At 42.3% G+C, this 24,736-nt stretch overlaps 1 protein-coding gene across 3 annotated transcripts in view; it reads left to right on the top strand.

The window, feature by feature from the left end:
• The first annotated feature begins 4,248 nt into the window (after window positions 1–4,248).
• SLC44A5 (solute carrier family 44 member 5) overlaps window positions 4,249–24,736 on the top strand; it is a 425,241-nt gene continuing 404,753 nt past the window's right edge. For 2 of the 3 annotated variants that reach the window (XM_086390620.1, XM_086390623.1), the window contains exon 1: window positions 4,249–6,303. In XM_086390620.1, the coding sequence (XP_086246746.1) occupies window positions 5,683–6,303 (621 nt within the window). In that variant the 5' untranslated portion in view covers window positions 4,249–5,682. The remainder of the gene's footprint in view (window positions 6,304–24,736) is intronic. The other variant, XM_086390622.1, reaches the window with a different exon arrangement.

Below are 24,736 nucleotides of genomic sequence, written 5' to 3'. Positions count from 1 at the left end.
CTGTGTCTCCTGTATTAACAGGCAAATTCTTTACTACTGAGCCACCTGGAAAGTCCAATTTATGGATAGATATTCAATATAAAATATTTCAGCCAAAAATAATCTTCTGAGGGTTACATTTTCAACCTTTTTACTGCAGTGGCAGTAACATACAATTAATGACAATCATGCTTTTTTGTAGTATGAATGATATTTTAACTTTGGTCTTTAGTATAATTTGTATGACATGTTCATTTTCCCTGTTGGCTCACTTGATACTTCCACACAAGGAACATGCATTCCTTTCTGCCATTCTGATTATCTTTTACTCTATAGGTAGTCTTGACAGGGCTGGAGTAATCTAAATAGAGTTATTACACTACTACTACTACTACTAAGTCGCTTCAGTCGAGTCCGACTCTGTTCGACCCCTGAGACGGAGCCCACCAGGCTCTCCCATCCCTGGGATTCTCCAGGCAAGAACACTGGAGTGGGTTGCCATTTCCTCCTCCAATGCATGAAACTGAAAAGTGAAAGTGAAGTCGCTCAGTCGTGTCTGACTCTGAGTGACCCCATGGACTGCAGCCTACCAGGCTCCTCCATCCATGGGATTTTCCAGCCAAGAGTACTGGAGTGGGGTGCCACTGCCTTCTCCATATTACACTACATATAACTAAAGTTACCACTGTAGCACTGTGACTACTTTTGGAAGGGATTCATTCAGAGCTTTCCTATAAAGGGAAATAGATATTAGGCCAGTTTTGTCCTTGTCACCATCAATCCTTCATTATCATCATCAAATAAAATGTAGAGATTTCCTCATGCCCATCAGAATTACGTATGACTTAAAATTTTTGATTTACTGTGATCATTCTCATTGATGGCTCTAAGAACAGCCAGAAATTTAAAAACGCCAATCTCTGCAATTTATCTTTAGAAATCATGATTAAGTGGACCTAAAGCCTTGATAACTAAAGTCTAATTCTAAGGGTGTATAGACACCAACAGAATTAGATTAGTTCCAAGGATTTGGTTTAGTACCTACTCTTTGGTGATAAAACTCAACTAAGGGCTTCCCTGGTGGCTCAGTAGTAAAGAATCCACTTAACAGTGCAGGAGACCCAGGCTGGACCCAGGTTGGGGAAGATCCCACATGCCACAGAGCAACTAAACCCATGCACCACAACTATTGAGTCTGTGCTCTAGAGCCTGGGAGCTGCAACTACTGAAGCCCACACGCCCTAGAGCCCATCCTTGGCAACAAGAGAAGCCCTTGTGTAGCAACTAGAGAGTAGCCCACAGTGGTCACCACTAGAGAAAAGCGCACATAGCAATGAAGACCCAGCACAGCCAAAAAAAAAAACTTGATGGGATGTGAAAATGGATACAGATATACACAGCCCATAAGCTGTATATTACTGACAGTTGTGTTCTGTTAAGCCTGCCTGGTTTTGCTTTGTTTCATGTTAACCAACATGAAAAGAATATTTTATCTGGGAATCCAGATTCCTGAATCCTCTTGAAACTTGAGAATCCTCATATCCAAGGTTTCCATTCCCACAAGCCAACTTGCAGCTGTGTAGTGGTACATGTACTCTCAACTTTCTGAAGTCTTTACCTCTCACTTAAGTGTAGCCTACATATGTATAGGGCTTCCCTGGTGGCTCAGATGGCAAAGAACCTGCCTGAAGTGCAGCAGACCTGGGTTTGACCCCTGGGTCAGGAAGATCCCCTGGAGAAGGAAGTGGTAACACACTCTAGTATTCCTGCCTGGAGAATTTCATGGACAGAGGACTAGTGGGCTACAGTCCATGGGGTCTTCAAAGAATCTGGCCTCTGGTGACTAACACTTTTTTACACATGTATACTGCTTGTGTCATGTATTTTGCTTTACTGATCTCTCAGTTCAGTTCAGTCACTCAGTCATGTCTGACTCTTTGTGACCCCATGGGCTGCAGCATGCCAGCCCTCCCTGTCCATAAACAACTCCCTGAATTCACTCAAACTCATGTCCACTGAGTTGGTGATGCCATCCAACCATCTCATCCTCTATTGTCCCCTTCTCCTCCCGCCTTCAATCTTTCCCAGCTCAGGGTCTTTTCAAATGAGTCAGTTCTTCGTATCAGGTGGAGTTTCAGCTTCAGCATCAGTCCTTCCAATGAATATTCAGGAATGATTTCCTTTAGGGTAGACTGGTTGGATCTCCTTGCAGCCCAAGGGACCCTCAAGAGTCTTCCTCAACACCACAGTTCAAAAGCATCAATTCTTCAGCACTCAGCTTTCTTTATAACCCAACTCTCACATTCATATATGACTACTGGAAAAACCATAGCTTTAACTAGATGGACCTTTGTTGGCAAAGGAACGTCTTGGCTTTTTAATATGCTGTCTAGGTTGGTCATAACTTTTCTTCCAAGGAGTAAGCGTCTTTTAATTTCATGGCTGCAGTCACCATCTGCAGTGATTTTGGAGCCCCCCAAAATAAAGTCTGTCACTGTTTTCACTGTTTCCCCATCTATTTGCCATGATGTGATGGGACTGGATGCCATGATCTTCGTTTTCTGAATGTTGAGTTTTAAGCCAACTTTTTCACTCTCCTCTTTCACTTTCATCAAGAAGCTCTTTAGTTTTTCTTCACTTTCTGCCGTAAGGGTGATGTCTTCTGCATATCTGACGTTATTGATATTTCTCCCGGCAATCTCGATCCCAGCTTGTGCTTCCTCCAGCCCAGCATTTCTCATGATGTACTCTGTATAGAAGTTAAATAAGCAGGGTGACAATATACAGCCTTGACGTATTCCTTTCCCTATTTGGAACCAGTTTGTTGCTCCATGTCCAGTTCTAACTTGACCTGCATACGGATTTCCCAGGAGGCAGGTCAAGTGGTCTGGTATTCCCATCTCTTTCAGAATTTTCCTGAGTTTGTTTGGTCCACACAGTCAAAGGCTTTGGAATAGTCAATAAGGCAGAAGTAGATGTTTTTCTGGAACTCTCTTGCTTTTTTGATCCCTACAAATATTCCATTTGTAATCCTTAAATAAAAGCATGCACTGTGAGCTACCCAGGGCCTGAGTAGCTGTGACTGTAATGTCTCTGGGTCTGTTCACTCATCTGTTTGGTTCGGCTCAACACATCTCTTTTCATAGTCTTCTGTAATAGTTGTGACCTTCAGTTAAGAAAATGCATGCAAAAATACTTTGAAGTTCTACAAGTTAATCATGAAAGTGAAACTGTCATGTCCAACTCTGTGACCCCATGGACTATAGCCTGCCCATCTACGGAATATTTTGGGCAAGAATACTGGAGTGTGTTGCCATTCCCTTCTCCAAGGGATCTTCCTGAATCAGGACTTGAACCCAGGTCTCCTGCATTGCAGGCAAATTCCTTGCTATCTGAGCCACCAGGGAAGCCATGTACAAAAAATAGACAGTTTGTCAACTAAAATCTTGAGTTCCCTCTGCTAATAGTAATGGCATCATGGAAGGAATAAATAGAAGGAAACAACTCCTGGTCTGAAACAGAGCTATTCTATTTCATAGGCAGCTGGTGTCATGGAATAAGGCTGATGTTAAGTTAGAAGAGCTTCACAGAAGTCCTGGAAGCTGTGAACAAATAATTGTACCTCCAGGAACCTCATGTCCTCATCTATAAAACATGGAAGACAGGGCCTGCCTTCTGAACTCCCAAGTTTGTGGTCAGTGTCAAATGAAATAAAGTAGGTGAAAGTAATGAATGAATTGTCAGACATTATCTTAATATAAGCAATAATTAGCATTTAGTGATAAAGTATGAACACATAAAGAATGTTTCCATGTCTAATATTTATACATCTTAAGAATCTGAAAAGTAGTTTGGAATTAAATCAAAGATGGCTTTTTGGAAGAGAAAATTTTGATTGAGTCTCATTTCTAGCTATACAACAGAGAACGGGCCTATGTTGCTAATTAAAATAAGCTTGCTATTTTGTTTTTTAATTCCATTGCACAACTTTGTTGTGAGAGGAATTGGGCATTTCATATTTTCTTCAAACTATTTATCTCAATATAAAACATTGTATAAAGTTAAATTTAGAAAGAGTGCAAAAAATCTGATTATTTTGTGACTAAAAAATCTCAGGATATTTATTAGAACTGGAAGGAATCTTTGAGATGATATTTTACAAACCAGGAAGCAGCACAGTGGGATTAAATGACTTGTGCAAGTTCTCAAAGCTATGATGTTGTAGGGTTAGAATTCAAGACCAGAGGTTTGGACTCCCGTGTCCTTTTTTTTTTTCCTTCAAACTTTTTATTTTATATTGGGGTATAGCCGATTGTCAATGTTGTGATATTTTCAGGTAAACAGTGAAGGAACCCAGCCATCCATATACATGTATCCATTCTCTCCCAACCCCTCTTCCATCCAGGCTGCCACATAACAATGAGCAGAGTTCCATGTGCTATACCGTAGGTTCTTGTAGGTTATCCATTCAAAATATAGCAGTGTGTATACTGGACTCCAGTGTTCATACAGGGGCACCACATCAATGCTGGGGCAATTTCTGACTAGTGGTACTGAATTGAATCACTGGATGTTTAGATAATCAGACTAAGTTGGGGATATAGGCAAGAGGGAACTGCTGATAAGATCTCTGTGCATTAGAATGTAGGTTTTGAGGAAATCCCAGTTCCTGCAAAGAAAGAAATGAATTGGCATCTTCCCGAATGCATACTGGTAATCTCCTCCCTACTCTACTCCTTCCACCATTCCTTTAAAGCTAGGCTACCAATCCTAAAGGAAATCAACCCTGAATATTCATTGGAAGGACTGACGCTGAAGCTCCAATACTTTGGCCACCTTCAACACTTAGGACAACTCATTGGAAAAGACCCTGATGCTGGGCAGGATTGAAGGCAAAATGAAAAAAGGGAGGCAAAGGATGAGATAGATAGCATCAGCGACTCAATGGACATAAGTTTGAGCAAGCTCTGGAAGATAGTGAAGGACAGGGAAGCCTGGCGTGCAGCAGGCAAAGGGGTCGCAAAGAATCGGACACGATTGAACAACAATAACTTGGTTACCTTCACATTCTTAGATCAGTCAGACTTTTGCATGACCTTGTTGCCCCGACACACCGGTGAGATTCCCTTTCTGATCAGCACGCTAGAGGAGGACAGCTCCTTCCGGGTAATGAAAACGTCAAATTCACAGTCAGAGCGAGGAAGAACTCGACCACTGAAACAGCTTCTCCTGGAGATCAAGAAATCACTCATCCGCCTCCTAATTCCTCCAGTTTCTGAGAGCGTTCTTTCTTTCCTTTTTTTCCACAGCCCTAAGAGACCTGCCTGAGTTTTCGCTATAAGAAGTTTAGGGCCTGATCTAGGTCATTCTTCCAGTTGTCTGTCCCTGGGCGGCCTCTGGAACTTAATTTCTCTCCTCTCTACCACTCACTATCCAGTGGCCCTCTTCCCTTCTCGGTTCCGCAGGGGCAGAGGCATCCGCGCGTCCCGGGGCTCATCGCCCGCTTGGAATTCGGGCTTGGTGCCCGAGACCAGCTTTTTGCGGAGCGGCCCGGTCGCAAGTGCAGGTGCCAATACTCCTGCAGTTGGCCGGAGTTCTTGGCGTACCGAGACTGGTGCCCTTCGCGGGCCTACCCCGCCGCCGACGTCGCGCCCTGCCACCTGGGGTGGGGCTGTTAGCTTCCGAGGCGCCGAGGCCGGCAGGATGCGAGCTCCATCAGAGTTGGACCGTCTGGCTTTCTCCTCCCGAGTCGCAGATGGCCGCGGGACCCCCACTTCCTCCAGCAGTCCCCTGCCGCCGCCACCATCACCGTCTCCAGCAGCGGCTGCTGGACGACAGCGCCGTCACTGGTTGGATTGGAGCCGGCGGCTCAGACGGGACACCCTGGGGTGGGGGAGTGGGGGAGGGAGGGTGTGCGAAAAGGGGAGGTCAGTGTTGGGCGGGCACTCGGGGGACCCGGCGCTGCCGCCTCCAGCAGCAGCAGCACAGCAGCATCCACAGCCGCCGCCGCAGTCTGAGCGGCCGCAGCAGAGCGAGCGCGAGCTTCACCAGCTCCGCGCGGCGGAGAGCAGAGGGGCGGCGGCGCCCGCCCTAGCCGAGCCGAGCAGAGCCGAGCGCGCAGCCGGGCCGCCGCCGCCGCCTCGCAGATGCCATCACAGCAACAAAGAGCTCGCTGAGCTGAGAGCCGCGGCGAGAGCTCGCCTGGAAGCCCTCCACGGTGCCCGCTCCAGGAGCTGGGTGACAGCAGGAGGAAACGCTCCGGGGGTCTGGGGGAGGGGAGGGGACAGGAGATGGCCAAGAAGAGAAAGCCCCCCAGCATTAAGGGTGAGTTAACGCTCCATTCTCACCTCGCTCCATCCCACCTCCCACCCGCCGACCGCCCCTGTGGCTAGCCTGTTTACATCCGGGCTTGGCCAAGTGGAAGGCTGCCTGCTGGGGAAGAGTTTTCCTTCTCCGGGAGGTGGGGAGAACTGTTGCACCTTCCTTTACCTCCGGGGACACTCCGATAGGAGTTTGTCCCCTTTTTGTAACCCGGGGAAACCTGGAGACTCTTGTCCTCACCCCACTCCTTTCCCACTCCAAGAGCTTGGGTATCTGTTGCACCTTACCCTCTCAGGGCAGTGGGGAGAGAAGCGACTCGGCTCCTTGGGTCTTAACCTTTTCGGAATCAGGCTGTGTGTGTGTGTGTGTGTGTGTGAAAGAGAGAGAGAGAGAGAGTTTTTCGAGGTGCATCTCTACTACTCTCTCCTCCCAACCTCCCTCCTCCCTCCGTACCTTCATCCTAGGGTGACAAGTTCTGCATCAATTTCCCCAACCTCCAGCCTCAAGAGGAGATAGGAGCTGTCTGGCTCTCCTTTTCCCCATGGTCAAGGGGATTTGCTTACGGGTCGGGTCCCTGCAGGCTTTTCCCCTCTTCCCGACCTGCTGAGGCGGGAAGTGACTCCCGTCGATGAGGCGGGCCCCTGTTGCTCCTTTGGAACCAGGGCTTCTAAAGTTGGAAAGTTCAGAGGGGGAGAAGCGCTGGCAGGGAGGATAAGGATGAGCTTGTTGCTGGGGTGACTTCAGGCATCGCGGCGTGGTCGGGAGCTGGACTCTGGAGGGAGCCTCGTAGGCGGCGTCCAGCAGGAGCTGGGTATCCAGGACTCGCCCAGCGCCGCGCTGCGCGCAGGGAGCTGGTGCACTCGCCTCCCGCGACCTCAGCGCGGACTAGCAGAGGTCGCCGCTGGCCGGCTGCCTAGCGCTTCGACTCTCACGCCGGGGAGCTAGCGGTGGCGGAGAGGTGGTCTTGCAGCACTGCAGAGAGGTGGAAACCAGCTCGGCACCATGCGCGGTGAGGAAGCCTGTGCTGGGGGAACTGCACCGGAGCTTGGTGGGAAGGGGGAAGCAGTGGCGTTTGAAGTTGGATTTCAACCCAATGGGCCTGATAGCCCGGGAGGCGGAGATTTATCGCGCCTTGGGGTTTAATACAACAGGACCACACTCTGAGATGCGAAGGGATGTACTCTTGAAAATATAGGTTTGGTTTGCAGCAGCGCTCCAGGCTTTGGCTTGCTGCTTCCTTTTTTCCCCAAGTCTTGCTTGTGGGAGCTTAGCTCTACTCTAGAGGTCACTAGGGGGACACAACTTTATCTTGGTGCTTCAGCTTGCCTTTTAATTGCTGCGGAGTACTCAAATCACTTATTGGAAAGGGTTTCAAACCATGATCCTTAATCTTTTAGATGTTGCTACGAAACACCCAGGATTTTCTCTTTTCTGCTCTAAACTATAACAGATATATAATTTTAGTGCAATGCATTTCTTTAAAAATAATACAGCTCCTGTAAAATAGAAAAGGCCTTAAACTTGATTTTTTCTCTCCCAATGAATTAGTACATGTTTACAGTGGTAGATGACTAAAGAAAGAATGAAAGAATATATTCATATATTCATCTACAAACAATTTTCTTATGATAATCTCAAAGAATTAGTCTAAACCCAGATTGACAGGGTGCATTAGCTGCACTTTTGGTTCACTCCTTTTTATGGAACCATATCGCACCATGAATGAAACAGAAGGATTGGTTTTCAGCACTGCTGAACGGCTATCCATTGGCAGAAATACGTTTCATACCCACCCCAAACCTTGCAGATTGTAAATGATCCATGAAGAGTGGAAAAAATTTTCCAGTTTTACAATACATGCTAACTGGAGACAATCTTACCCTGAAATTAATCTTGGTAGACATGCAAAAAGATACAATTGAGGCCAAATTAATAAGTGAACTAGTATAACAGTTTGATGAAACATATCTCATTACTACCCTCCCTGAACACAAAGAAGTTTTTGATTTGTAAGCCAAAATAGGATTGTATTTCTTTAAATTTAACTAGATGGTGAACTAATTGAAGACCAGTAATTAATAGAGTTTTGTCATTTAAATGTTAAGAGATTTTTTGGAGGAATTAATAACCAGGCTTTCCTAGGAAATGTCTCAAGAAAGTTTATTGTAGTTCTTTAAAAATAAGATTTTCTCATACTACATGTTTTCTTTAAAAGTTATGTTATTTAACTCTTACTGATTTGTGTGTGTGTGTGTGTGTGTGTTTCTCTCTCTCTACTAATGCTGAGTTTCTTTTTCTTTAAACCAGATTACCATTTCTTTCTTAGAAGAAAATAAACCTTTGAGAAAATCCTTGGAGTTTCCCTTTAGCAAAGCACAGTTAATTGTGATAGTTCAAAGGCAAGCCCAGGAAGTTGGAATCCATTAATTTGCCTCGATGTTGCCTTTTAAGAGGAGCACTCTACAAAAGCATCTGACTGCTGGCTTGCTGAACTGCTCCCAGACATCTGCTTCTAAGCTACAACCAACTTAAACCAAACTGCTAAATGCTAGGGCATTTTTGTTTGCCAGTTTAGTTTTTTTGGCAGGCTGGGGTGAACTTTGTGAATAATAAACTATACGTTTAGCAACATCCCGCCTATGTTGGTTATCCTCTATCCAGAGCTGTTTTCTCTGCTTAGCTACTCTGTGTGTGGGAAAAGATGATTTGTTAGAGCATGTGACAGGCAAGTTGCTCATTGGCTCCTGTAGTCCTTGCAACAGACACTACACATCTAGAAAGCTAGAAATTGGCCAGAGGGAAATAGTCTTTTAATATTGACAGAAGATACTAGCTTTCATTTGTGGCACTCATTAAAAGACATTTTATAAAATGACCTTTATAGAAGAATATTTGTCAATCCAATATTTATAATATTTTAATGAAAAGATATGCTGTAGTCCATTTCAATAAAAGTCTTATAAAAATAGGTTAGTTATATTGATTATAGTGATACTAACCCTCCTCCCCCAGTATTATTAGTACAACAAGGATTCTCATTCACATTTAAAGGTTAAGTTATGCTGGGATTCATCTATTTATGCATTTATTCAGCAATTTTATTGACTACTGGATATGTACTAGGTTCTGTGCATTGATAAACATGATACCCAATGAAGGGTATATTAAGAGGGAGGCTTGGAAAGACTAGGTAAACAAATACCTGAATAAGAAAATTTTACAATGATTAATATCATGAAAATAAAATAGGACATATTATGGAAAGTGATTGTGGGGTTACTTTATTTGTGTGTGTGTGTGTGTGTATGTGTGTGTGTGTGAGGTTACTTTAGATTGTGACATTTGAGCTGGAAACCAAATGATGAGGAATTTACCTGCCAAGAGCTGGAACATGGCTCTGCAAGCCTTAAGGCAGGAATGAGATTGTGGCTTGGCACGTTCAAATACAGGAGAAATGCCAGTTTGGCTGGAGAGCAGTATGTTAGGTAGAGACTGGTAGGGAGAGGCCAGACTTTTTGGACCCTAAATAGGAGTTAGATTTTAGTTTAAGTGCAGTGAGAAGCCTATTGGATGCTCGCTAGGCATTTAGGGCTTCATTCTCATCCTTGAGGATGGTTTCAGGGAGAGCAGTTTTCCTACGTCAACACCCTACGCCAAGTAAAGTCCCTACCCAATGAATTTCACTTTTCTAAAAGGTCTAGTTATAATCAAGGAACTGAGACCTCCTGCTGAGAGCCCTCTTACCTGCAATATTTGGGGCTGAGATGTTGATAGCATTTCTAGGAATCTCTGCTTAAGGAAACAATTCTAAAGATAATGAGGACTATTAACAATTCAACATTTTGGTAAAAGTCATCATCCTCATTCCCCATCCCCCAACAATCCTTTCAAAGCAAGTAAATCTTAGGAAAAGCATATTGTAATGGTAGAAGGGAGGAGTACAAAGAGCCTAGAACAGTAGGTGGAATGTGGAAGGCAGCAGGAGAGGCTCCTAGGTAACCGAAAGGGGTCCATGAAAGAAGAGTGATGCTTGGAAAGGGGACATGAGAAAGCCTCTGAGACAACATCAGCTGGTTCATGATTTTGCCAAGAGAAGCAGAAGCCTGATGTGAGAGTGTGCCAAGAGAAACACTCTAGTTCAAGCACTAAGGAAGTTCAAATCAGGGTATCTTTATGCTTTTGACTGCTTTTTACTTGTGAAGCATTTATAACAATAAAAGCACACAGGCTTTTAAAAAAGCTGTTTGATTTTACTTATTATTAGGTAGCTCTTATGGATTATAAACCTCGCAGATGAAAATGGCATAAAAAAAGTAATAATAAAAACTGCTATTTGTTGGAGATATCTGCTTAACATCTAATCAGCAGGGAAATTATACTCCTGGGTCTCTATCTTGCTGTGGAGATGTTGGCAGTGGGGAAGGGGGCAGGAGATTGGGTCTGTTGGATGATTTTCTGCCCCATAAGCATTTATTCCTTGAAGGTGCCATGGTATTTAGAAGATGTGTAAATCATAATTTTAAAGCCCTCCACTGCCTCTCCACCTTCACCTGTCTGCATTTTTTGCCAGCAATTAATAATGAAAACTATGTTAGGAATTTTTGTAGCTTCAGGACATTGTTTAGTCCCCTCATTGTTTAATCCCTGTTTTCTTTGTGCTCCGTTGGACTCTTGAGGCTGGCAGGGCTGGTAGTACTCAGGGATTATGTAACTAAGAATGGATTTGGTCCTTAGTGGTACCATAACACAATGTGTTTATGACATCAGATTTTTTTCATAGCGCTGAGAGTCATAGTAGGTTAGAGTTAAAAGAAAGGCTCAGTGTTGATAGAGTTAGTGGAGAAATGCTATAGTAAGAGGTGAGTAATGCTGTCAAATATGAATAGTCTATATAAGGAATTTGGTCAAGTGTATTATTTGTAATTGCATATTATGTATAAGTCAGGATATGTCTCTCTATATATCTAGAGAGAGATATGTATATAGGCATATCTTGATATGTATTTAAACTAGAGCTCAGTTCCCAATGTCAATTCAGATTTCACTCTGTACATGCGAGTGTGATCATGTCTGCATTTTATATATAAGGAAATTGAGACATAAATATATTAGGTACTTTCTTGGGGTCTAAGAATAAATTTTGTACTGTGGATAAAGGCATAACCAAGCTGTATGACACACTCTCCTTTGATTATGTTCAGTGTTTTTTTAAAATTAATTATTTTAATTGGAGACTAATTACTTTACAATGTTGTAGTGGTTTTTGCCATACACTGATATGAATCAGCCATAAGTGTACATGTGTTCCTCATCCTGAACCCCCCTCCCACTTCCTTCCCCATCCCGTCATCCCTCAGGGTTGTCCCAGTGCACTGGCTTTGAGTGCCCTATTTCATGTATCAAACTTGGACTGATGATCTATTTCACATATGATAATACACATGTTTCAATGTTATTCTCTCAAATCATCCCACCCTTGCCTTCTTCCACAGAGTCCAAAAGTCTGTTCTTTATATCTGTGTCTCTTTTGCTGTCTTGCATATAGGGTCATCATTACCATCTTTCTAAATTCCATATATATACGTTACTATACTGTATTGGCGTTTTTCTTTCTGACTGACTTCACTCTGTATAATAGACTCCAGTTTCATCCATCTCATTAGAACTGATCCAAATGCGTTCTTTTTAATAGCTGAGTTATATTCAGTGTTTTATTGCCTGTTCACTTTCCTCAAGATCTCTCAAGTCTAACATAGAAAGGGAGATCAATTTTGCTTTTTCATGCTGAATCAAGAGGATGATACACTTTCCTCAGAAGTATCACAACTTTATTGTTTGTGATCCACTTTAAAAATTAGAAATACTTCCCGGGGTCGGTGGGTCGGACTGGACGATTCGGAACCGCAGCGCTTCCTGCGGTACCGTCAGCCTGTGGCCGGAGTTGGGCCGGGTGCCGAGAAAAAATTTAAAAAAAAAAAAAAAAAAATTAGAAATACATTGCTAACAAAGTAGGCTAACTGCCCACAAATGCTATGGTGATATTGTACAGAGGTTTTAGGGCCTCTCTAGGGATAGGGAGGTCAGACAAAGTGAACAAATATTCTCACTTTTTGAAGTGGTATAATTTGGAAAAGATGCATGTGGGTCCCCTCTGAGGTAGATTCAAGTCATTTTGCCATTCACGTGGAAAGCCATTTGCCTGCTGTGGTAGCTAGCCTTTAAGATGGCATCAGTTTTTTGGCTCCTGGTGTTCACACCCTTACATACTCCTGTCCCACACTGAGTTGGGGCTGTATGTGGCCTGTAGCGTGTGGTGGAAGGCTATGTTGTACATAAAGACATGGCGGCTTCTGTCATGCTCTTGTATATCTGGTGCTCTCTTATACTGCTCACTTTGGGGAAGACCAGCGGCCAAGTTGTGAAAGCACTCAGGCATTCTGGTGGAGAGGCCCATGTGGGAAAGAACTGAGGCTTCTTGCTAAGAGTCAACTTCAGCTTGCCCACCTTGTGCACGACCTACCTTAGGAACAGACCCTCTAGCCCAGTTAAGCCTTCAGGTGTCTATAGCCTTAGCCAACATCTAACTGAATGTCATGAGAAATCCTTACCTAGGTCTACCCAACCAGCCTACTTTTGGATTCCAATGTTGCAGAAACAGTGAGAGATGGTAAATGGTTACTGTTGTGCTGAGCCACTAAAGTTTGTTACACAACATTGGATAATCAATATATCTGTGGTTCATTACTTTTATACCTTTATCTTGGGAGGTAGGGACCCTCTTATTGGTGTGTAAATAGTAGGGGAGACCATGTATGTGTGAAAAAACATATATAGTTTTAAAACCTTCCACTATAACAATTTACTTATTTATATAATTTTTGTATGTAAAAGATTAATATATCATTATTAATCTTTATATTTACATATCTTTTATATATAAAAGATTAACTTTCTTATTTATATAATTACTCCAGGGTTTCCCCTAAGCTAGCTGCTACTTCCAGGCTCCTGGGAATAAAAGGAACACTGAATTCACAGTCTTCATTACTAGTCTTGGCATTGGCCCTGAATCTTAGTTCTCTTTATTACTTTAGAGAGCTGGGCTAAAAACCTGAAGTTCTCTTTTCCCTGTTTCCCTTAAGTTCCTTTCAGTAGCTTGATTCCTTCTCCTCCACTTCTTTGATTGGTCCTAATCTCTGCCCTCTATAGTTCACTTGGTTTGGCAGGTACCTTCCAAATAAAAGCCCCACCAAACGAAAAAATGAGAGTGATAGACTACAAATGCTCCCCAAGTCCTCCAACAGCCCTCCAAACCCAAAAGACAAAAAGTCCCTTAAAACCTAAAATCTCCCAGTAAACCCTTCTCCAGCTATATTTATCTACTTCTCCCTACCAAGGAGTCCCTGCCCCCTCCCAGCCCAACTAGTCCCTTGATATATAACAAGGAGAGTGAGAAAGAGGATAAAGTAAACATGAAGAAGCCTGTGATTGCTTCTACTTCAGTGTAGAATACTAGTCTGCTTTATTTCAGCCCCTCACTCATTTCTTCATTCACTTGACAAATATTAACTGAAGACTTACTCTGTGCTAGAAGTGTATTTGGGATACAAAATGGAGCCTTTAGGTAGGGAAGACAGACTATGAATAAACTGTTGAGATTAAAAATTGAAATGTACTATGAGGAAAAACGGAGAAGGCAATGGCACCCCACAGCAGTACTCTTGCCTGGAAAATCCCATGGATGGAAGAGCCTTTGTAGGCTGCAGTCCATGGGATAGCTAAGAGTCAGACACGACTGAGCGACTTCACTTTCACTTTTCACTTTCATGCATTGGAGAAGGTAATGGCAACCCATTCCAGTGTTCTTGCCTGGAGAATCCCAGGGACAGAGGAGCCTGGTAGGAGGCCATCTATGGGGTCGCACAGAGTCAAACACGACTGAAGCGACTTAGCAGCAGCAGCAGCAGCATGAGGAAAAAAATAGAGCATGATCTGGGGGATTTGGAGGGCTGGTGATGGCCTGATGTGGGAGGGTGAGCTATTAATATGATGATTGCTGCTGCTGCTGCTTAGTTGCTTCAGTTGTGTCCAACTCTGTGTGACCTCATAGATGGCAGCCCACCAGGCTCCTCTGTCCCTGGGATTCTCCAGGCAAGAATACTGGAGTGGGTTGCCATTTCCTTCTCCAGTGCATGAAAGTGAAAAGTGAAAGTGATGTCGCTCAGTCGTGTCTGACTCTTTGCGACCCCATGGACTGCAGCCTACCAGGCTCCTCCATCCATGGGATTTTCCAGGCAAGAGTAGTGGAGTGGGGTGCCATTGCCTTCTCTGAATAGGATGGTTAGGTAGACTTAATTGGAAACATAATATTGAAGGAGACAAAATAGTTTTTATGGAGGAGGAAGAATCTTTCAGAAAGAGATAAAAGCCAGGGCAAAGACCCCCTGGTGAGAGTATCCTGGCATGTTTGATAAACAGAAAGGAGAGTGAGTGAAATTAGTAAAGAGAATAGAAATAGGAAAGGGGGGCAGAACAGTGAGGGAAGACTAGGTCACATGCAGCCCTGTGGGCAATTTTAAAGACTTTGACTTTAATCCTCAATGAAATGGGGCATCATTTAAGGTTTTGAACAAAGGAATAATAGGCTCTGACTGACAGTTTGAAAAGAATTGCTGTGGCTACCATGTTGAAAATATCCTCATGGGGCAAGAGAGAAGCTAGAAGACCAGTAAAGAGTCTTGCAATGTTTCAGTTGAGAAATGATGGTGGCAACTATCAGGGCGGTAGCAGCAGAGGGCCTGAGAAATGGAAAGACCCGGAATATATTTTGAGGGTGGAGCTAATACGGTTTCCGGAACTAACAGGCTGTGTGAGAGAAAGATATGAGTCATGGATGATTCCATAGTTTGTGACCTGAGCTACTAATAGGATGGAGTCGTTATCAGCTGGTATTGGAAGATTGTGGATGGGGCAAGTTTAGTGAGAAAGGAGTTCAGTTTGTTTTTTTTTTTTTTTAGGAGATCCGTTTTGGACACATATGAGTTGAAGTGTTCATTTGATATTCAAGTGGAGATGACAAGTAGGAGGTCAAGCACATGAATCTGGAGTCTGGGGGAGAGGCTGGGCTGATGATGTGAATTTGGGAGACATTGGCACCTAGGTGGTAAGACCTTAGGCTGAATAAGCACTCATTTCCTGGCAAGTGAGTAGTCTGAGAGACATGATCTAAGCCCAAGGTTACTGTATTATTACGAGGGAAGGGAGATGGAGTGGAAACTGGTAAAGGAGATTTAGAAAGAGCAACTGGTGAGTAAGGGGAAAGTCAAGAGTGTGAGGGGTCCCAGAGCCAAGGGAGAAAGTGTATCAAAGTAGAAAAGAATAATCGACTGTGTCAAATGCTGCTGATGAAGTAACATGAGGGTTAAGAAGTGACCATGGCATTTATTACTGTGAAGGTTACTGAAGACCTTGACAAGGGCAGTTGGAATAGGTCAAGAGAGCATGGGAGGAGAAGAATTGGAGACATCAGAGTCAACTCTTTGGAGGGGTTTTGTGGCAAAGGAAGCAAAGAAATGGTGCTGTGGCTGGGAGCAGTAGTCATCAAGAAAAAAGAAAACTTTTTTAAGATGGGAGAAAGGATGGCAGGTTTCATTCCTTGCTTTTGTCATTTGCTTTGTGAGGTGGTCTTTAACTTCTCTTTCGCTATTTTTTTAAACCATTGAACTGTACACTTTTTTTTAATGGATTTGTTTATTTTTGGCTGCACTGGGTCTTTGTTGGTGCACTTGGGCTTTTCTCTAATTGCGGCAAGTGGGCCTACTCTCTAGCTGGTGCTTAGGCTTCTTATTGCGGTGGCTTCTCTTGTTGCAGAGCACGGGCGTTAGGATGCGTGAGTTTAGTTGCCCCACTGTGTGTGGAATCTTCCTGGAGCAGGGATGGAACCACGTCCCCTGCATTGGCAGGCAGAATCGTAAGCACTGGACCACCAGGGAAGTCCTTTCTTTCACTATTTTAAATTTTGGCTGCTTTCTAGGACAATTTCTTGGGGAGATAAGGAGGGAATTAATGTACAATGGTTTTGTATTACTTAGTTATAAGGATGTTTCTTTTTTGCCTTTTATTTCTGTAAACAGATTATCTTTAAAAATATTAAATATAGTATGAGAAGAGAAATAGAAATGGATTTCCTGATGAAATATTTAATAAAATATACCACGGTAGGAGAAAGTTGCCATGAGAGGAAAGTGTGCCAGTCATCATGTTAATGACTGTAGCAGTCCATTCTGTCAGCTGGAAAGCTCAGAAGGAACTAAGGACAAGTTTAAAAATATTTTGTGTAGGGGCAAGCCTGGTCGTTCTTGACCAGAGGCAATTTTGCAGTGTCTTGAAGACATTTTTGATTGTCATTACTGGGGTGGTGCTATTGGTTTCTGGTGGGTAGAGACCAGGGATGATGATAAACATTTTGTAATGCCCAGGACAGCCCTCACAACAAAGAATTATCTGGTTCAAATTGTCAACAGTGCCGAGGCCAAGAAATCCTGGGGTAGCCCCATCATTTTTTTCATTCTTTCAGAGAGGAGCTAGCAAGCTCCTTCTGAAAGAGTCTGTTTGACCTATGCCATTGTTCTACGTTTAGATGAGGCACAGCTGTTTAAAAATTAAATTCAAATAAAGACAGGCTTTTTTCTTTTTGTCTTTGCTTTCTCTCCCCCCCTCCCTGTCCTGCCTTCTGTTGGGTCCCCTTGTATTTTACTATTTTTATAAACTTGCATTGTTTCCCACTGGGCCCATGCCATTAGAGGGACATTAAAGTTATGGTAAAAAGAATCCTTGATTCAGTTGGGGAACCACAATTTTATATTGCTGATTCCTATTCGGCATCTGTCTGACAGTTTTATGAAAGAAATAATCAAGAACAGGATGATTTGTTAAGCTCTAGCTCTTTAATAAGAAAGGCTGGGTAGTCTCTCAGCCATTTTTCCCGTGGCCTCTTTTGGCCATTAGGACTTCAGTCGCACCCTTCATAGTCCGACTGTCGATGTGTGCATTATCTGACAAGGAAGACTCTGAACTAAGTCACGACTGCCCTAAGTGCTTGTTGAGTGAAAGGATGAGAAATTTTAAATCCAGTTTTATAAGAAGCAATTTAAAATTTATGTATTTAAAAAACTTGAAGGACAGGTTCTTTTTATGTACATTTGGCAGTTCATTGGATTGTGTTTGAATGTCCAAATCCAGAGATAAAAGTAAGATTTTTAAATTGACATTAAAAGTTTATTAAAAGTGTATTATCACTCTAGGCTTGCCCTACAAAAAAACTCAACAGTCATGAAGTTAGCCTATATATACATTTTATTAGTATTAGTTTAAGAATATCATGAATCATAAAATTAGAAAAAACTATAAAAGCTACTTAATGAACATTCATACTTCACAAGTTCTGGTATTAACAGTACTTTTCACTTTGCATTAAGTTCTTTTTTCTTTTTATCCACTGTTCTCATACTCTTATTCATACTTACTTTGTTTGGCTGCATAAAAATGTTATCACATTCTTTTTCCATGGCAATGACTTTGATTCTGCTGATTTAACACCTTTACTGTAGTGAAAGAATATCTAGGACTAAAAAAGAAGCATTATGTTATTTAAAAAAGATCTTTGTTCATAAATAAACCTGTCCAGGGATATCTTAGTTGTGGCAGGTAGGACAGACTTGAAGTTATAAAGAGTACTGTTGCATATACCTATGGCTGATTCATGTTGATATGTGGCAGAAACCAACACAATATTGTAAAGCAATTATCCTCCAATTAAAAATAAATTTAAATAAAAAAAGAATAATGCTGGAATTCACCCCTTCTCTTGCCCTTCTTAGTCTTAAGAAAGACTTACATTAAAATACATGCAATAGAAATTCTGCATTGAATAATTATCATACTTCTGACACACAAACTTTATTTAGTAATCTATAGACACAACCCAAAGACAAAAAGACATGTGGTTCACATGCCAAATTCTAAGGTCAAGACTGGTTATGTTTTAACCTCTGTAAATTCTCTTTACCTGATTCTGAATCAATGCCTTAAGTATGATGGATAAGCAAATTAATTGACTATACATAAGTTTATATGGATCAAGAGAAGCATGTAACCTATTTAAACCATTTGGCAAACAAGCCATTTTTAAGTTTTTGGCAGCACTAAATGGTAGAAAAGTATATTAATTAGAAATAACTTACTAAAACAAGCCTTTGAAGAATTCTAATGGTAATATTTTTAGCTAATTGTTTATATTATGTTAAAAGAATGGAATATCTTTTGAATACTGAGAACTTTCATGAGTCTAGGCTTTCTTTCAGCTGGTCCTATTTAGTGTGGTTTTATGCTACATCTTGTATTTCTGAAAACTGGGTATTTGTATGTACTAAGACTGTGATGCTGGGAGAGATTGGGAGCAGGAGGAGAAGGGGATGACAGAGGATGAGATGGCTGGATGGCATCACCAACTCGACGGACATGAGTTTGAGTGAACTCTGGGAGTTGGTGATGGACAGGGAGGCCTGGCATGCTGCAGTTCATGGGGTCGCAAAGAGTCGGACACGACTGACTGACTGAACTGAAATGAAGGCTGAAGAACCTTGAGAATGGCCACTGGCAGACCAGAGGTCAAGTCAACCATCAAGAATCCCTCAGGGATGGGAAGTTGGCACGATGGTATCCTTGAGTAACTTGAGGTTAGGGCTGTTTATGAGGAATCTCCTCATGTAGGGAGGAATAAGCATATAGTCTTTTCATTCCTATCAGATCAGATCAGTTGCTCAGTCATGTCCGACTCTTTGCAACCCCATGAATCACAGCATGACAGGCCTCCCGGTACATCACCAACTCCTGGAGTTCACTCAGACTCACGTCCATTGAGTCAGTGATGCCATCCAGCCATCTCATCCTCTGTCGTCCCCTTCTCCTCTTGCCCCCAATCCCTCCCAGCATCAGAGTCTTTCCAATGAGTCAACTCTTCGCATGAGGTGGCCAAAGTACTGGAGTTTCAGCTTTAGCATCATTCCTTCCATAGAAAGCCCAGGGCTGATCTCCTTCAGAATGGACTGGTTGGATCTCCTTGCAGACCAAGGGACTTTCAAGAGTCTTCTCCAACACCACAGTTCAAAAGCATCAATTCTTTGGTGCTCAGCTTTCTTCACAGTCCAACTCTCACATCCATACATGACTACTGGAAAAACCATAGCCTTGACTAGACGAACCTTTGTTGGCAAAGTAATGTCTCTGCTTTTTAATGTGCTATCTAGGTTGGTCATAACTTTCCTTACAAGGAGTAAGTGTCTTTTAATTTTATGGCTGCAGTCACCATCTGTAGTGATTTTGGAGCCCAGAAAAATAAAGTCTGACACTGTTTCCACTGTTTCCCCATCTATTTCCCATGAAGTGGTGGGACCGATGCCATGATCTTCGTTTTCTGAATGTTGAGCTTTAAGCCAACTTTTTCACTCTCCACTTTCACTTTCATCAAGAGGCTTTTGAGTTCCTCTTCACTTTCTGCCATAAGGGTGGTGTCATCTGCATATCTGAGGTTATTGATATTTCTCCGGGCAATCTTGATTCCAGCTTGTGTTTCTTCCAGTCCAGGGTTTCTCATTATGTACTCTGCATATAAGTTAAATAATCAGGGTGACAATATACAACGTTGATGAACTCCTTTTCCTATTTGGAAACAGTCTGTTGTTCCATGTCCAGTTCTAACTGTTGCTTCCTGACCTGCATACAGATTTCTCAAGAGGCAGATCAAGTTTTCTGGTATTCCCATCTCTTGAAGAATTTTCCACAGTTTATTGTGATCCACACAGTCAAAGGCTTTGGCATAGTCAATAAAGCAGAAATAGATGTTTTTCTGGAACTCTCTTGCTTTTTCCATGATCCAGCGGATGTTGGCAATTTGATCTCTGATTCCTCTGCCTTTTCTAAAACCAGCTTGAACATCAGGAACTTCACGGTTCACATATTGCTGAAGCCTGGCTTGGAGAATTTTGAGCATTACTTTACTAGCGTGTGAGGTGAGTGCAATTGTGCGGTAGTTTGAGCATTCTTTGGCATTGCCTTTCTTTGGGATTGGAATGAAAACTGACCTTTTCCAGTCCTGTGGCCACTGCTGAGTTTTCCAAATTTCCTGGCATGTTGAGTGCAGCACTTTCACAGCATAATCTTTTAGGATTTGAAATAGCTTAAATGAGATTACATCACCTCCATTAGCTTCGTTTGTGATGCTTCTTAAGGCCCACTTGTCGTCACATTCCAGGATGTCTGGCTTTAGGTGAGTGATCACACCATTGTGATTAACTTGGTCGTGAAGATCTTTTTGTACAGTTCTTCTGTGCATTCTTGCCACCTCTTCTTAATATCTTCTGCTTCTGTCAGGTGCCTACCATTTCTTTCCTTTATTGAGACCATCTTTACATGAAATTTTCCCTCTGTATCTCTTATTTTCTTAAAGAGATCTCTAGTCTTTCCTACTCTATTGTTTTCCTCTATTTCTTTGCACTGATCGCTGAGGAAGGCTTTCTTATCTCTCCTTGCTATTCTTTGGAAGTCTGCATTCAGATGTTTATATCTTTCCTTTTCTCCTTTGCTTTTCACTTCTCTTCTTTTCACAGCTATTTGTAAGGCCTCCCCAGACAGCCATTTTGCTTTTTTGCATTTCTTTTCCATGGGGATGGTCTTGATCCCTGTCTCCTGTACAATGTCATGAACCTCATTCCATAGTTCATCAGGCACTCTATCTATCAGATCTAGGCCCTTAAATCTATTTCTCACTTCCACTGTATAATCATAAGGGATTTGATTTAGGTCATACCTGAATGGCCTAGTGGTTTTCCCTACTGTCTTCAATTTTAGTCTGAATTTGGCAATAAGGAGTTCATAGTCTGAGCCACAGTCAGCTCCCAGTCTTGTTTTTGCTGACTGTATAGAGCTTCTCCATCTTTGGCTGCAAAGAATATAATCGATCTGATTTTGGTGTTGAGCATCTGGTGATGTCCATGTATAGAGTCTTCTCTTGTGTTGTTGGAAGAGGGTATTTGTTATGACCAGTGCATTTTCTTGGCAAAACTCTATTAGTCTTTGCCCTGCTTCATTCTGTATTCCAAGGCCAAATTTGCCTGTTACTCCACGTGTTTCTTGACTTCCTACTTTTGCATTCCAGTCTCCTATAATGAAAAGGACATCTTGTTTGGTTGTTAGTTCTAAAAGGTCTTGTAGGTCTTCATAGAACCATTCAACTTCAGCTTCTTCAGCGTTACTGGTTGGGGCATAGACTTGGATTACTGTGATATTGAATGGTTTGCCTTGGAAACGAAGAGAGATCATTCTGTCGTTTTTGAGATTGCATCCAAGTACTGCATTTCAGACTCTTTTGTTGACCATGATGGCCACTCCATTTCTTCTGAGGGATTCCTGCCCGCAGTAGTAGACATAATGGTCATCTGAGTTAAATTCACCCATTCCAGTCCATTTCAGTTCGCTGATTCCTAGAATGTCGACATTCATCTTGCCATCTCTTATTTGATCACTTCCAATTTGCCTTGATTCATGGACCTGACATTCCAGGTTCCTATGCAATATTGCTCTTTACAGCATCGGACCTTGCTTCTATCACCAGTCACATCCACAGCTGGGTATTCTTTTTGTTTTGGCTCCATCCCTTTATTCTTTCTGAAGTTTTTTCTCCACTGATCTCTAGTAACATATTGGGCACCTACTGACCTGGGGCGTTTCTCTTTCAGTGTCCTATCATTTTGCCTTTTCCTACTGTTCATGGGGTTCTCAAGGCAAGAATACTGAAGTGGTTTGCCATTCCCTTCTCCAGTGGACCACATTCTGTCAGATCTCTCCACCATCACCCGCCCGTCTTGGGTTGCCCCACGGGCATGGCTTAGTTTCATTGAGTTAGACAAGGCTGTGGTCCTAGTGTGATTAGATTGACTAGTATCATCCAGACCCTGAGATAGCTCTTTATCCAGCTTATTATTTTGACCCCACATAGACATGCTTTTGCTGATTTGTGTTTAGTTATTGTAGTGCTGACTGGCATTGAAAAACTTGACATATGAAGTCATATGAGGTTCAAGGATGTATTTCTCATGCTGATCACTCTTTTATGAAGTATCTGCATTATGAGTACCTGATGAAGTTTTTCTGAGTGTCACTAGCTAACAATAGACAAAATAAGTCATGAAATTCATTGGGTTTCCCATATGGATAGATAGCTTGTTATTGTTCAGTCACCAAGTCATGACCAACTCTTTGTGACCCCATGAACTAAAGCACTCCAGTCTTCCCTGTCCCTCACCATCTCCTGGAATTTGCCCAAGTTCATGTACATTGAACTGGTAATACTATCCAACCATCTCATCATCTGTTGCTCCCTTCTCTTTCTTCCTTCAATGTTTCCTAGCATCAGGGTCTTTTCCAGTGAGTTAGCTGTTCACATCAGGTGACCAAAGTATTAGCGCTTCAGCTTCAGCATTCATCCTTCTGATATACCTTGGTGTTTCAGGGTTGATTTCCTCTAAGATTGATTGGTTTGATTTCCTTGCTTTCCAAGGGACGCGCAAGAGTATTCTCCAGCACCACAGTTTGAAAACATCAATTCTTCGGCACTCTGCTTTCTTTTCTGTCCAGCTCTCACATCCATATATGACTACTGGAAAGACCATAGCCTTGACCATATGGACCTTTGTCGGCCAAGTGCTGTCTTTGCTTTTTAACGCACAGTCTAGGTTTGTCTCAGCTTTCCTACCAAGAAGCAATCATTTTCTAAGTTCATGGCTGCAGTTACCATCTGTAGAGCCCAAGAAGAGGAAATCTGTCACTACTTCCACCTTTTCCCCTTCTATTTGCCATGAAGTGAAGGGACTGGATGCCATGATCTTAGTTTTTTTTAAGCTGGGAAGGGTAGCTTGGAAGCTCAAAACTGAGAATGAGCCCACTTCTTATGTAAGACTATGGAATCATAAATTATGCATTTGTGAATTAATTTTGTTTTTCACATCTTTATTCTTCTTTCCTGTCATCATCTTTCTATATATACTTTGTTTTGTTGAAATGTATGTAGTTTTATAAAGTACTTTAAATCTTCTTTGAAACAAGATGAATTATAAACAAATTAATGTTGGCTAAGACTATATAGAAGTTAAATAATCTACTCAAAGTTATTAACTAGTAAAGAATGTGCATTTAAACCTAAATATAGCTTCAATCAAAATTTTTTTTTTGCATGTAATAGAACAAAGCATCTCATTGTCCTAATCCAACTTTTCATTTGCAGATTACACTAGTTTTGTTCATATATAATTTTCTATAGTTGAGGTTTTATTTATCATCACCTTTATTCACTTGGCTGCACAAGTGGGGAATCTGGAGTCATCCTTGACACTCTTTTACAGGCCTTTGCTCAAGCAAATGAAGTTGGTCATTACTACTGATCCTGATAGTATCTACTTTTCTTTACCTTCACTGTCATAGATATAATTCAGCACTCCTCATTTCTAGTATGGATTAGAACTACCTGTACACTAAAAGGTCTCTTTGCATAAGGCCTAAATCATCTCTTAACTTATTTTTCACAGTATTGCAGATATGCTACTACCACCATGCATGTTTGATCATTTCACAGTCTTAAAGTAATGGCCCTCCATCACCTCTGCTGTTGCTGCTACTGCTAAGTCGCTTCAGTCGTGTCCGACTCTGTGCGACCCCATAGACGGCAGCCCACCAGGCTCCCCCGTCCCTGGGATTCTCCAGGCAAGAACACTGGAGTGGGTTGCCATTTCCTCCTCCAATGCAGGAAAGTGAAAGTGAAAGTGAAGTCACTCAGTCGTGTCCAACTCCCAGCGATCCCATGGACTGCAGCCTACCAGGCTCCTCCATCCATGGGGTTTTCCAGGCAAGAGTACTGGAGTGGGGTGCCATTGCCTTCTCCTCCATCACCTCTACCTAGGACAAAATAGAAATTCCACACGAAGGTATATCAGACTCTCTAGAATCTGACCCCTCAGAATCTTTCCTGCTTCATCTTTTCCACACCCATCCTAAACTTAAGGACCCACCATTCTAGTACTGGGACCACACGCATTCTTTTATGCTTCCTCTGCCTTTGTGATGGGGTGTGTGTGTGTGTATAATGCTGAAAATTCCTATTTATCCTTCAAACCTCAGCACAATGTCACTACTCTGTTAAACTTTCATCCCCATCTTCCCCTTTGACACTCCCTACAAAAACAGTTAAATTTTTCCTCTTTGCTTCCCCCATTACATCTTCCACTTAGGTCTATTTGTCCTTCTATATTGATTTAAGATTTAAAGTGTAGAGTTTATTTGTCCATCTGCTTTCTCAGTTCTCCAGGGGGTCTTTAGTCTTACTTGT

Source organism: Bos grunniens, chromosome 3, assembly GCF_055505025.1.
Source record: "Bos grunniens cultivar Pamir isolate PY7600 chromosome 3, Bosgru_T2T1.0, whole genome shotgun sequence".
Lineage (NCBI taxonomy): Eukaryota > Metazoa > Chordata > Mammalia > Artiodactyla > Bovidae > Bos > Bos grunniens.
Note: the sequence above shows the minus strand (reverse complement) of the source record. Positions and strands in the feature narration are given on the sequence as shown.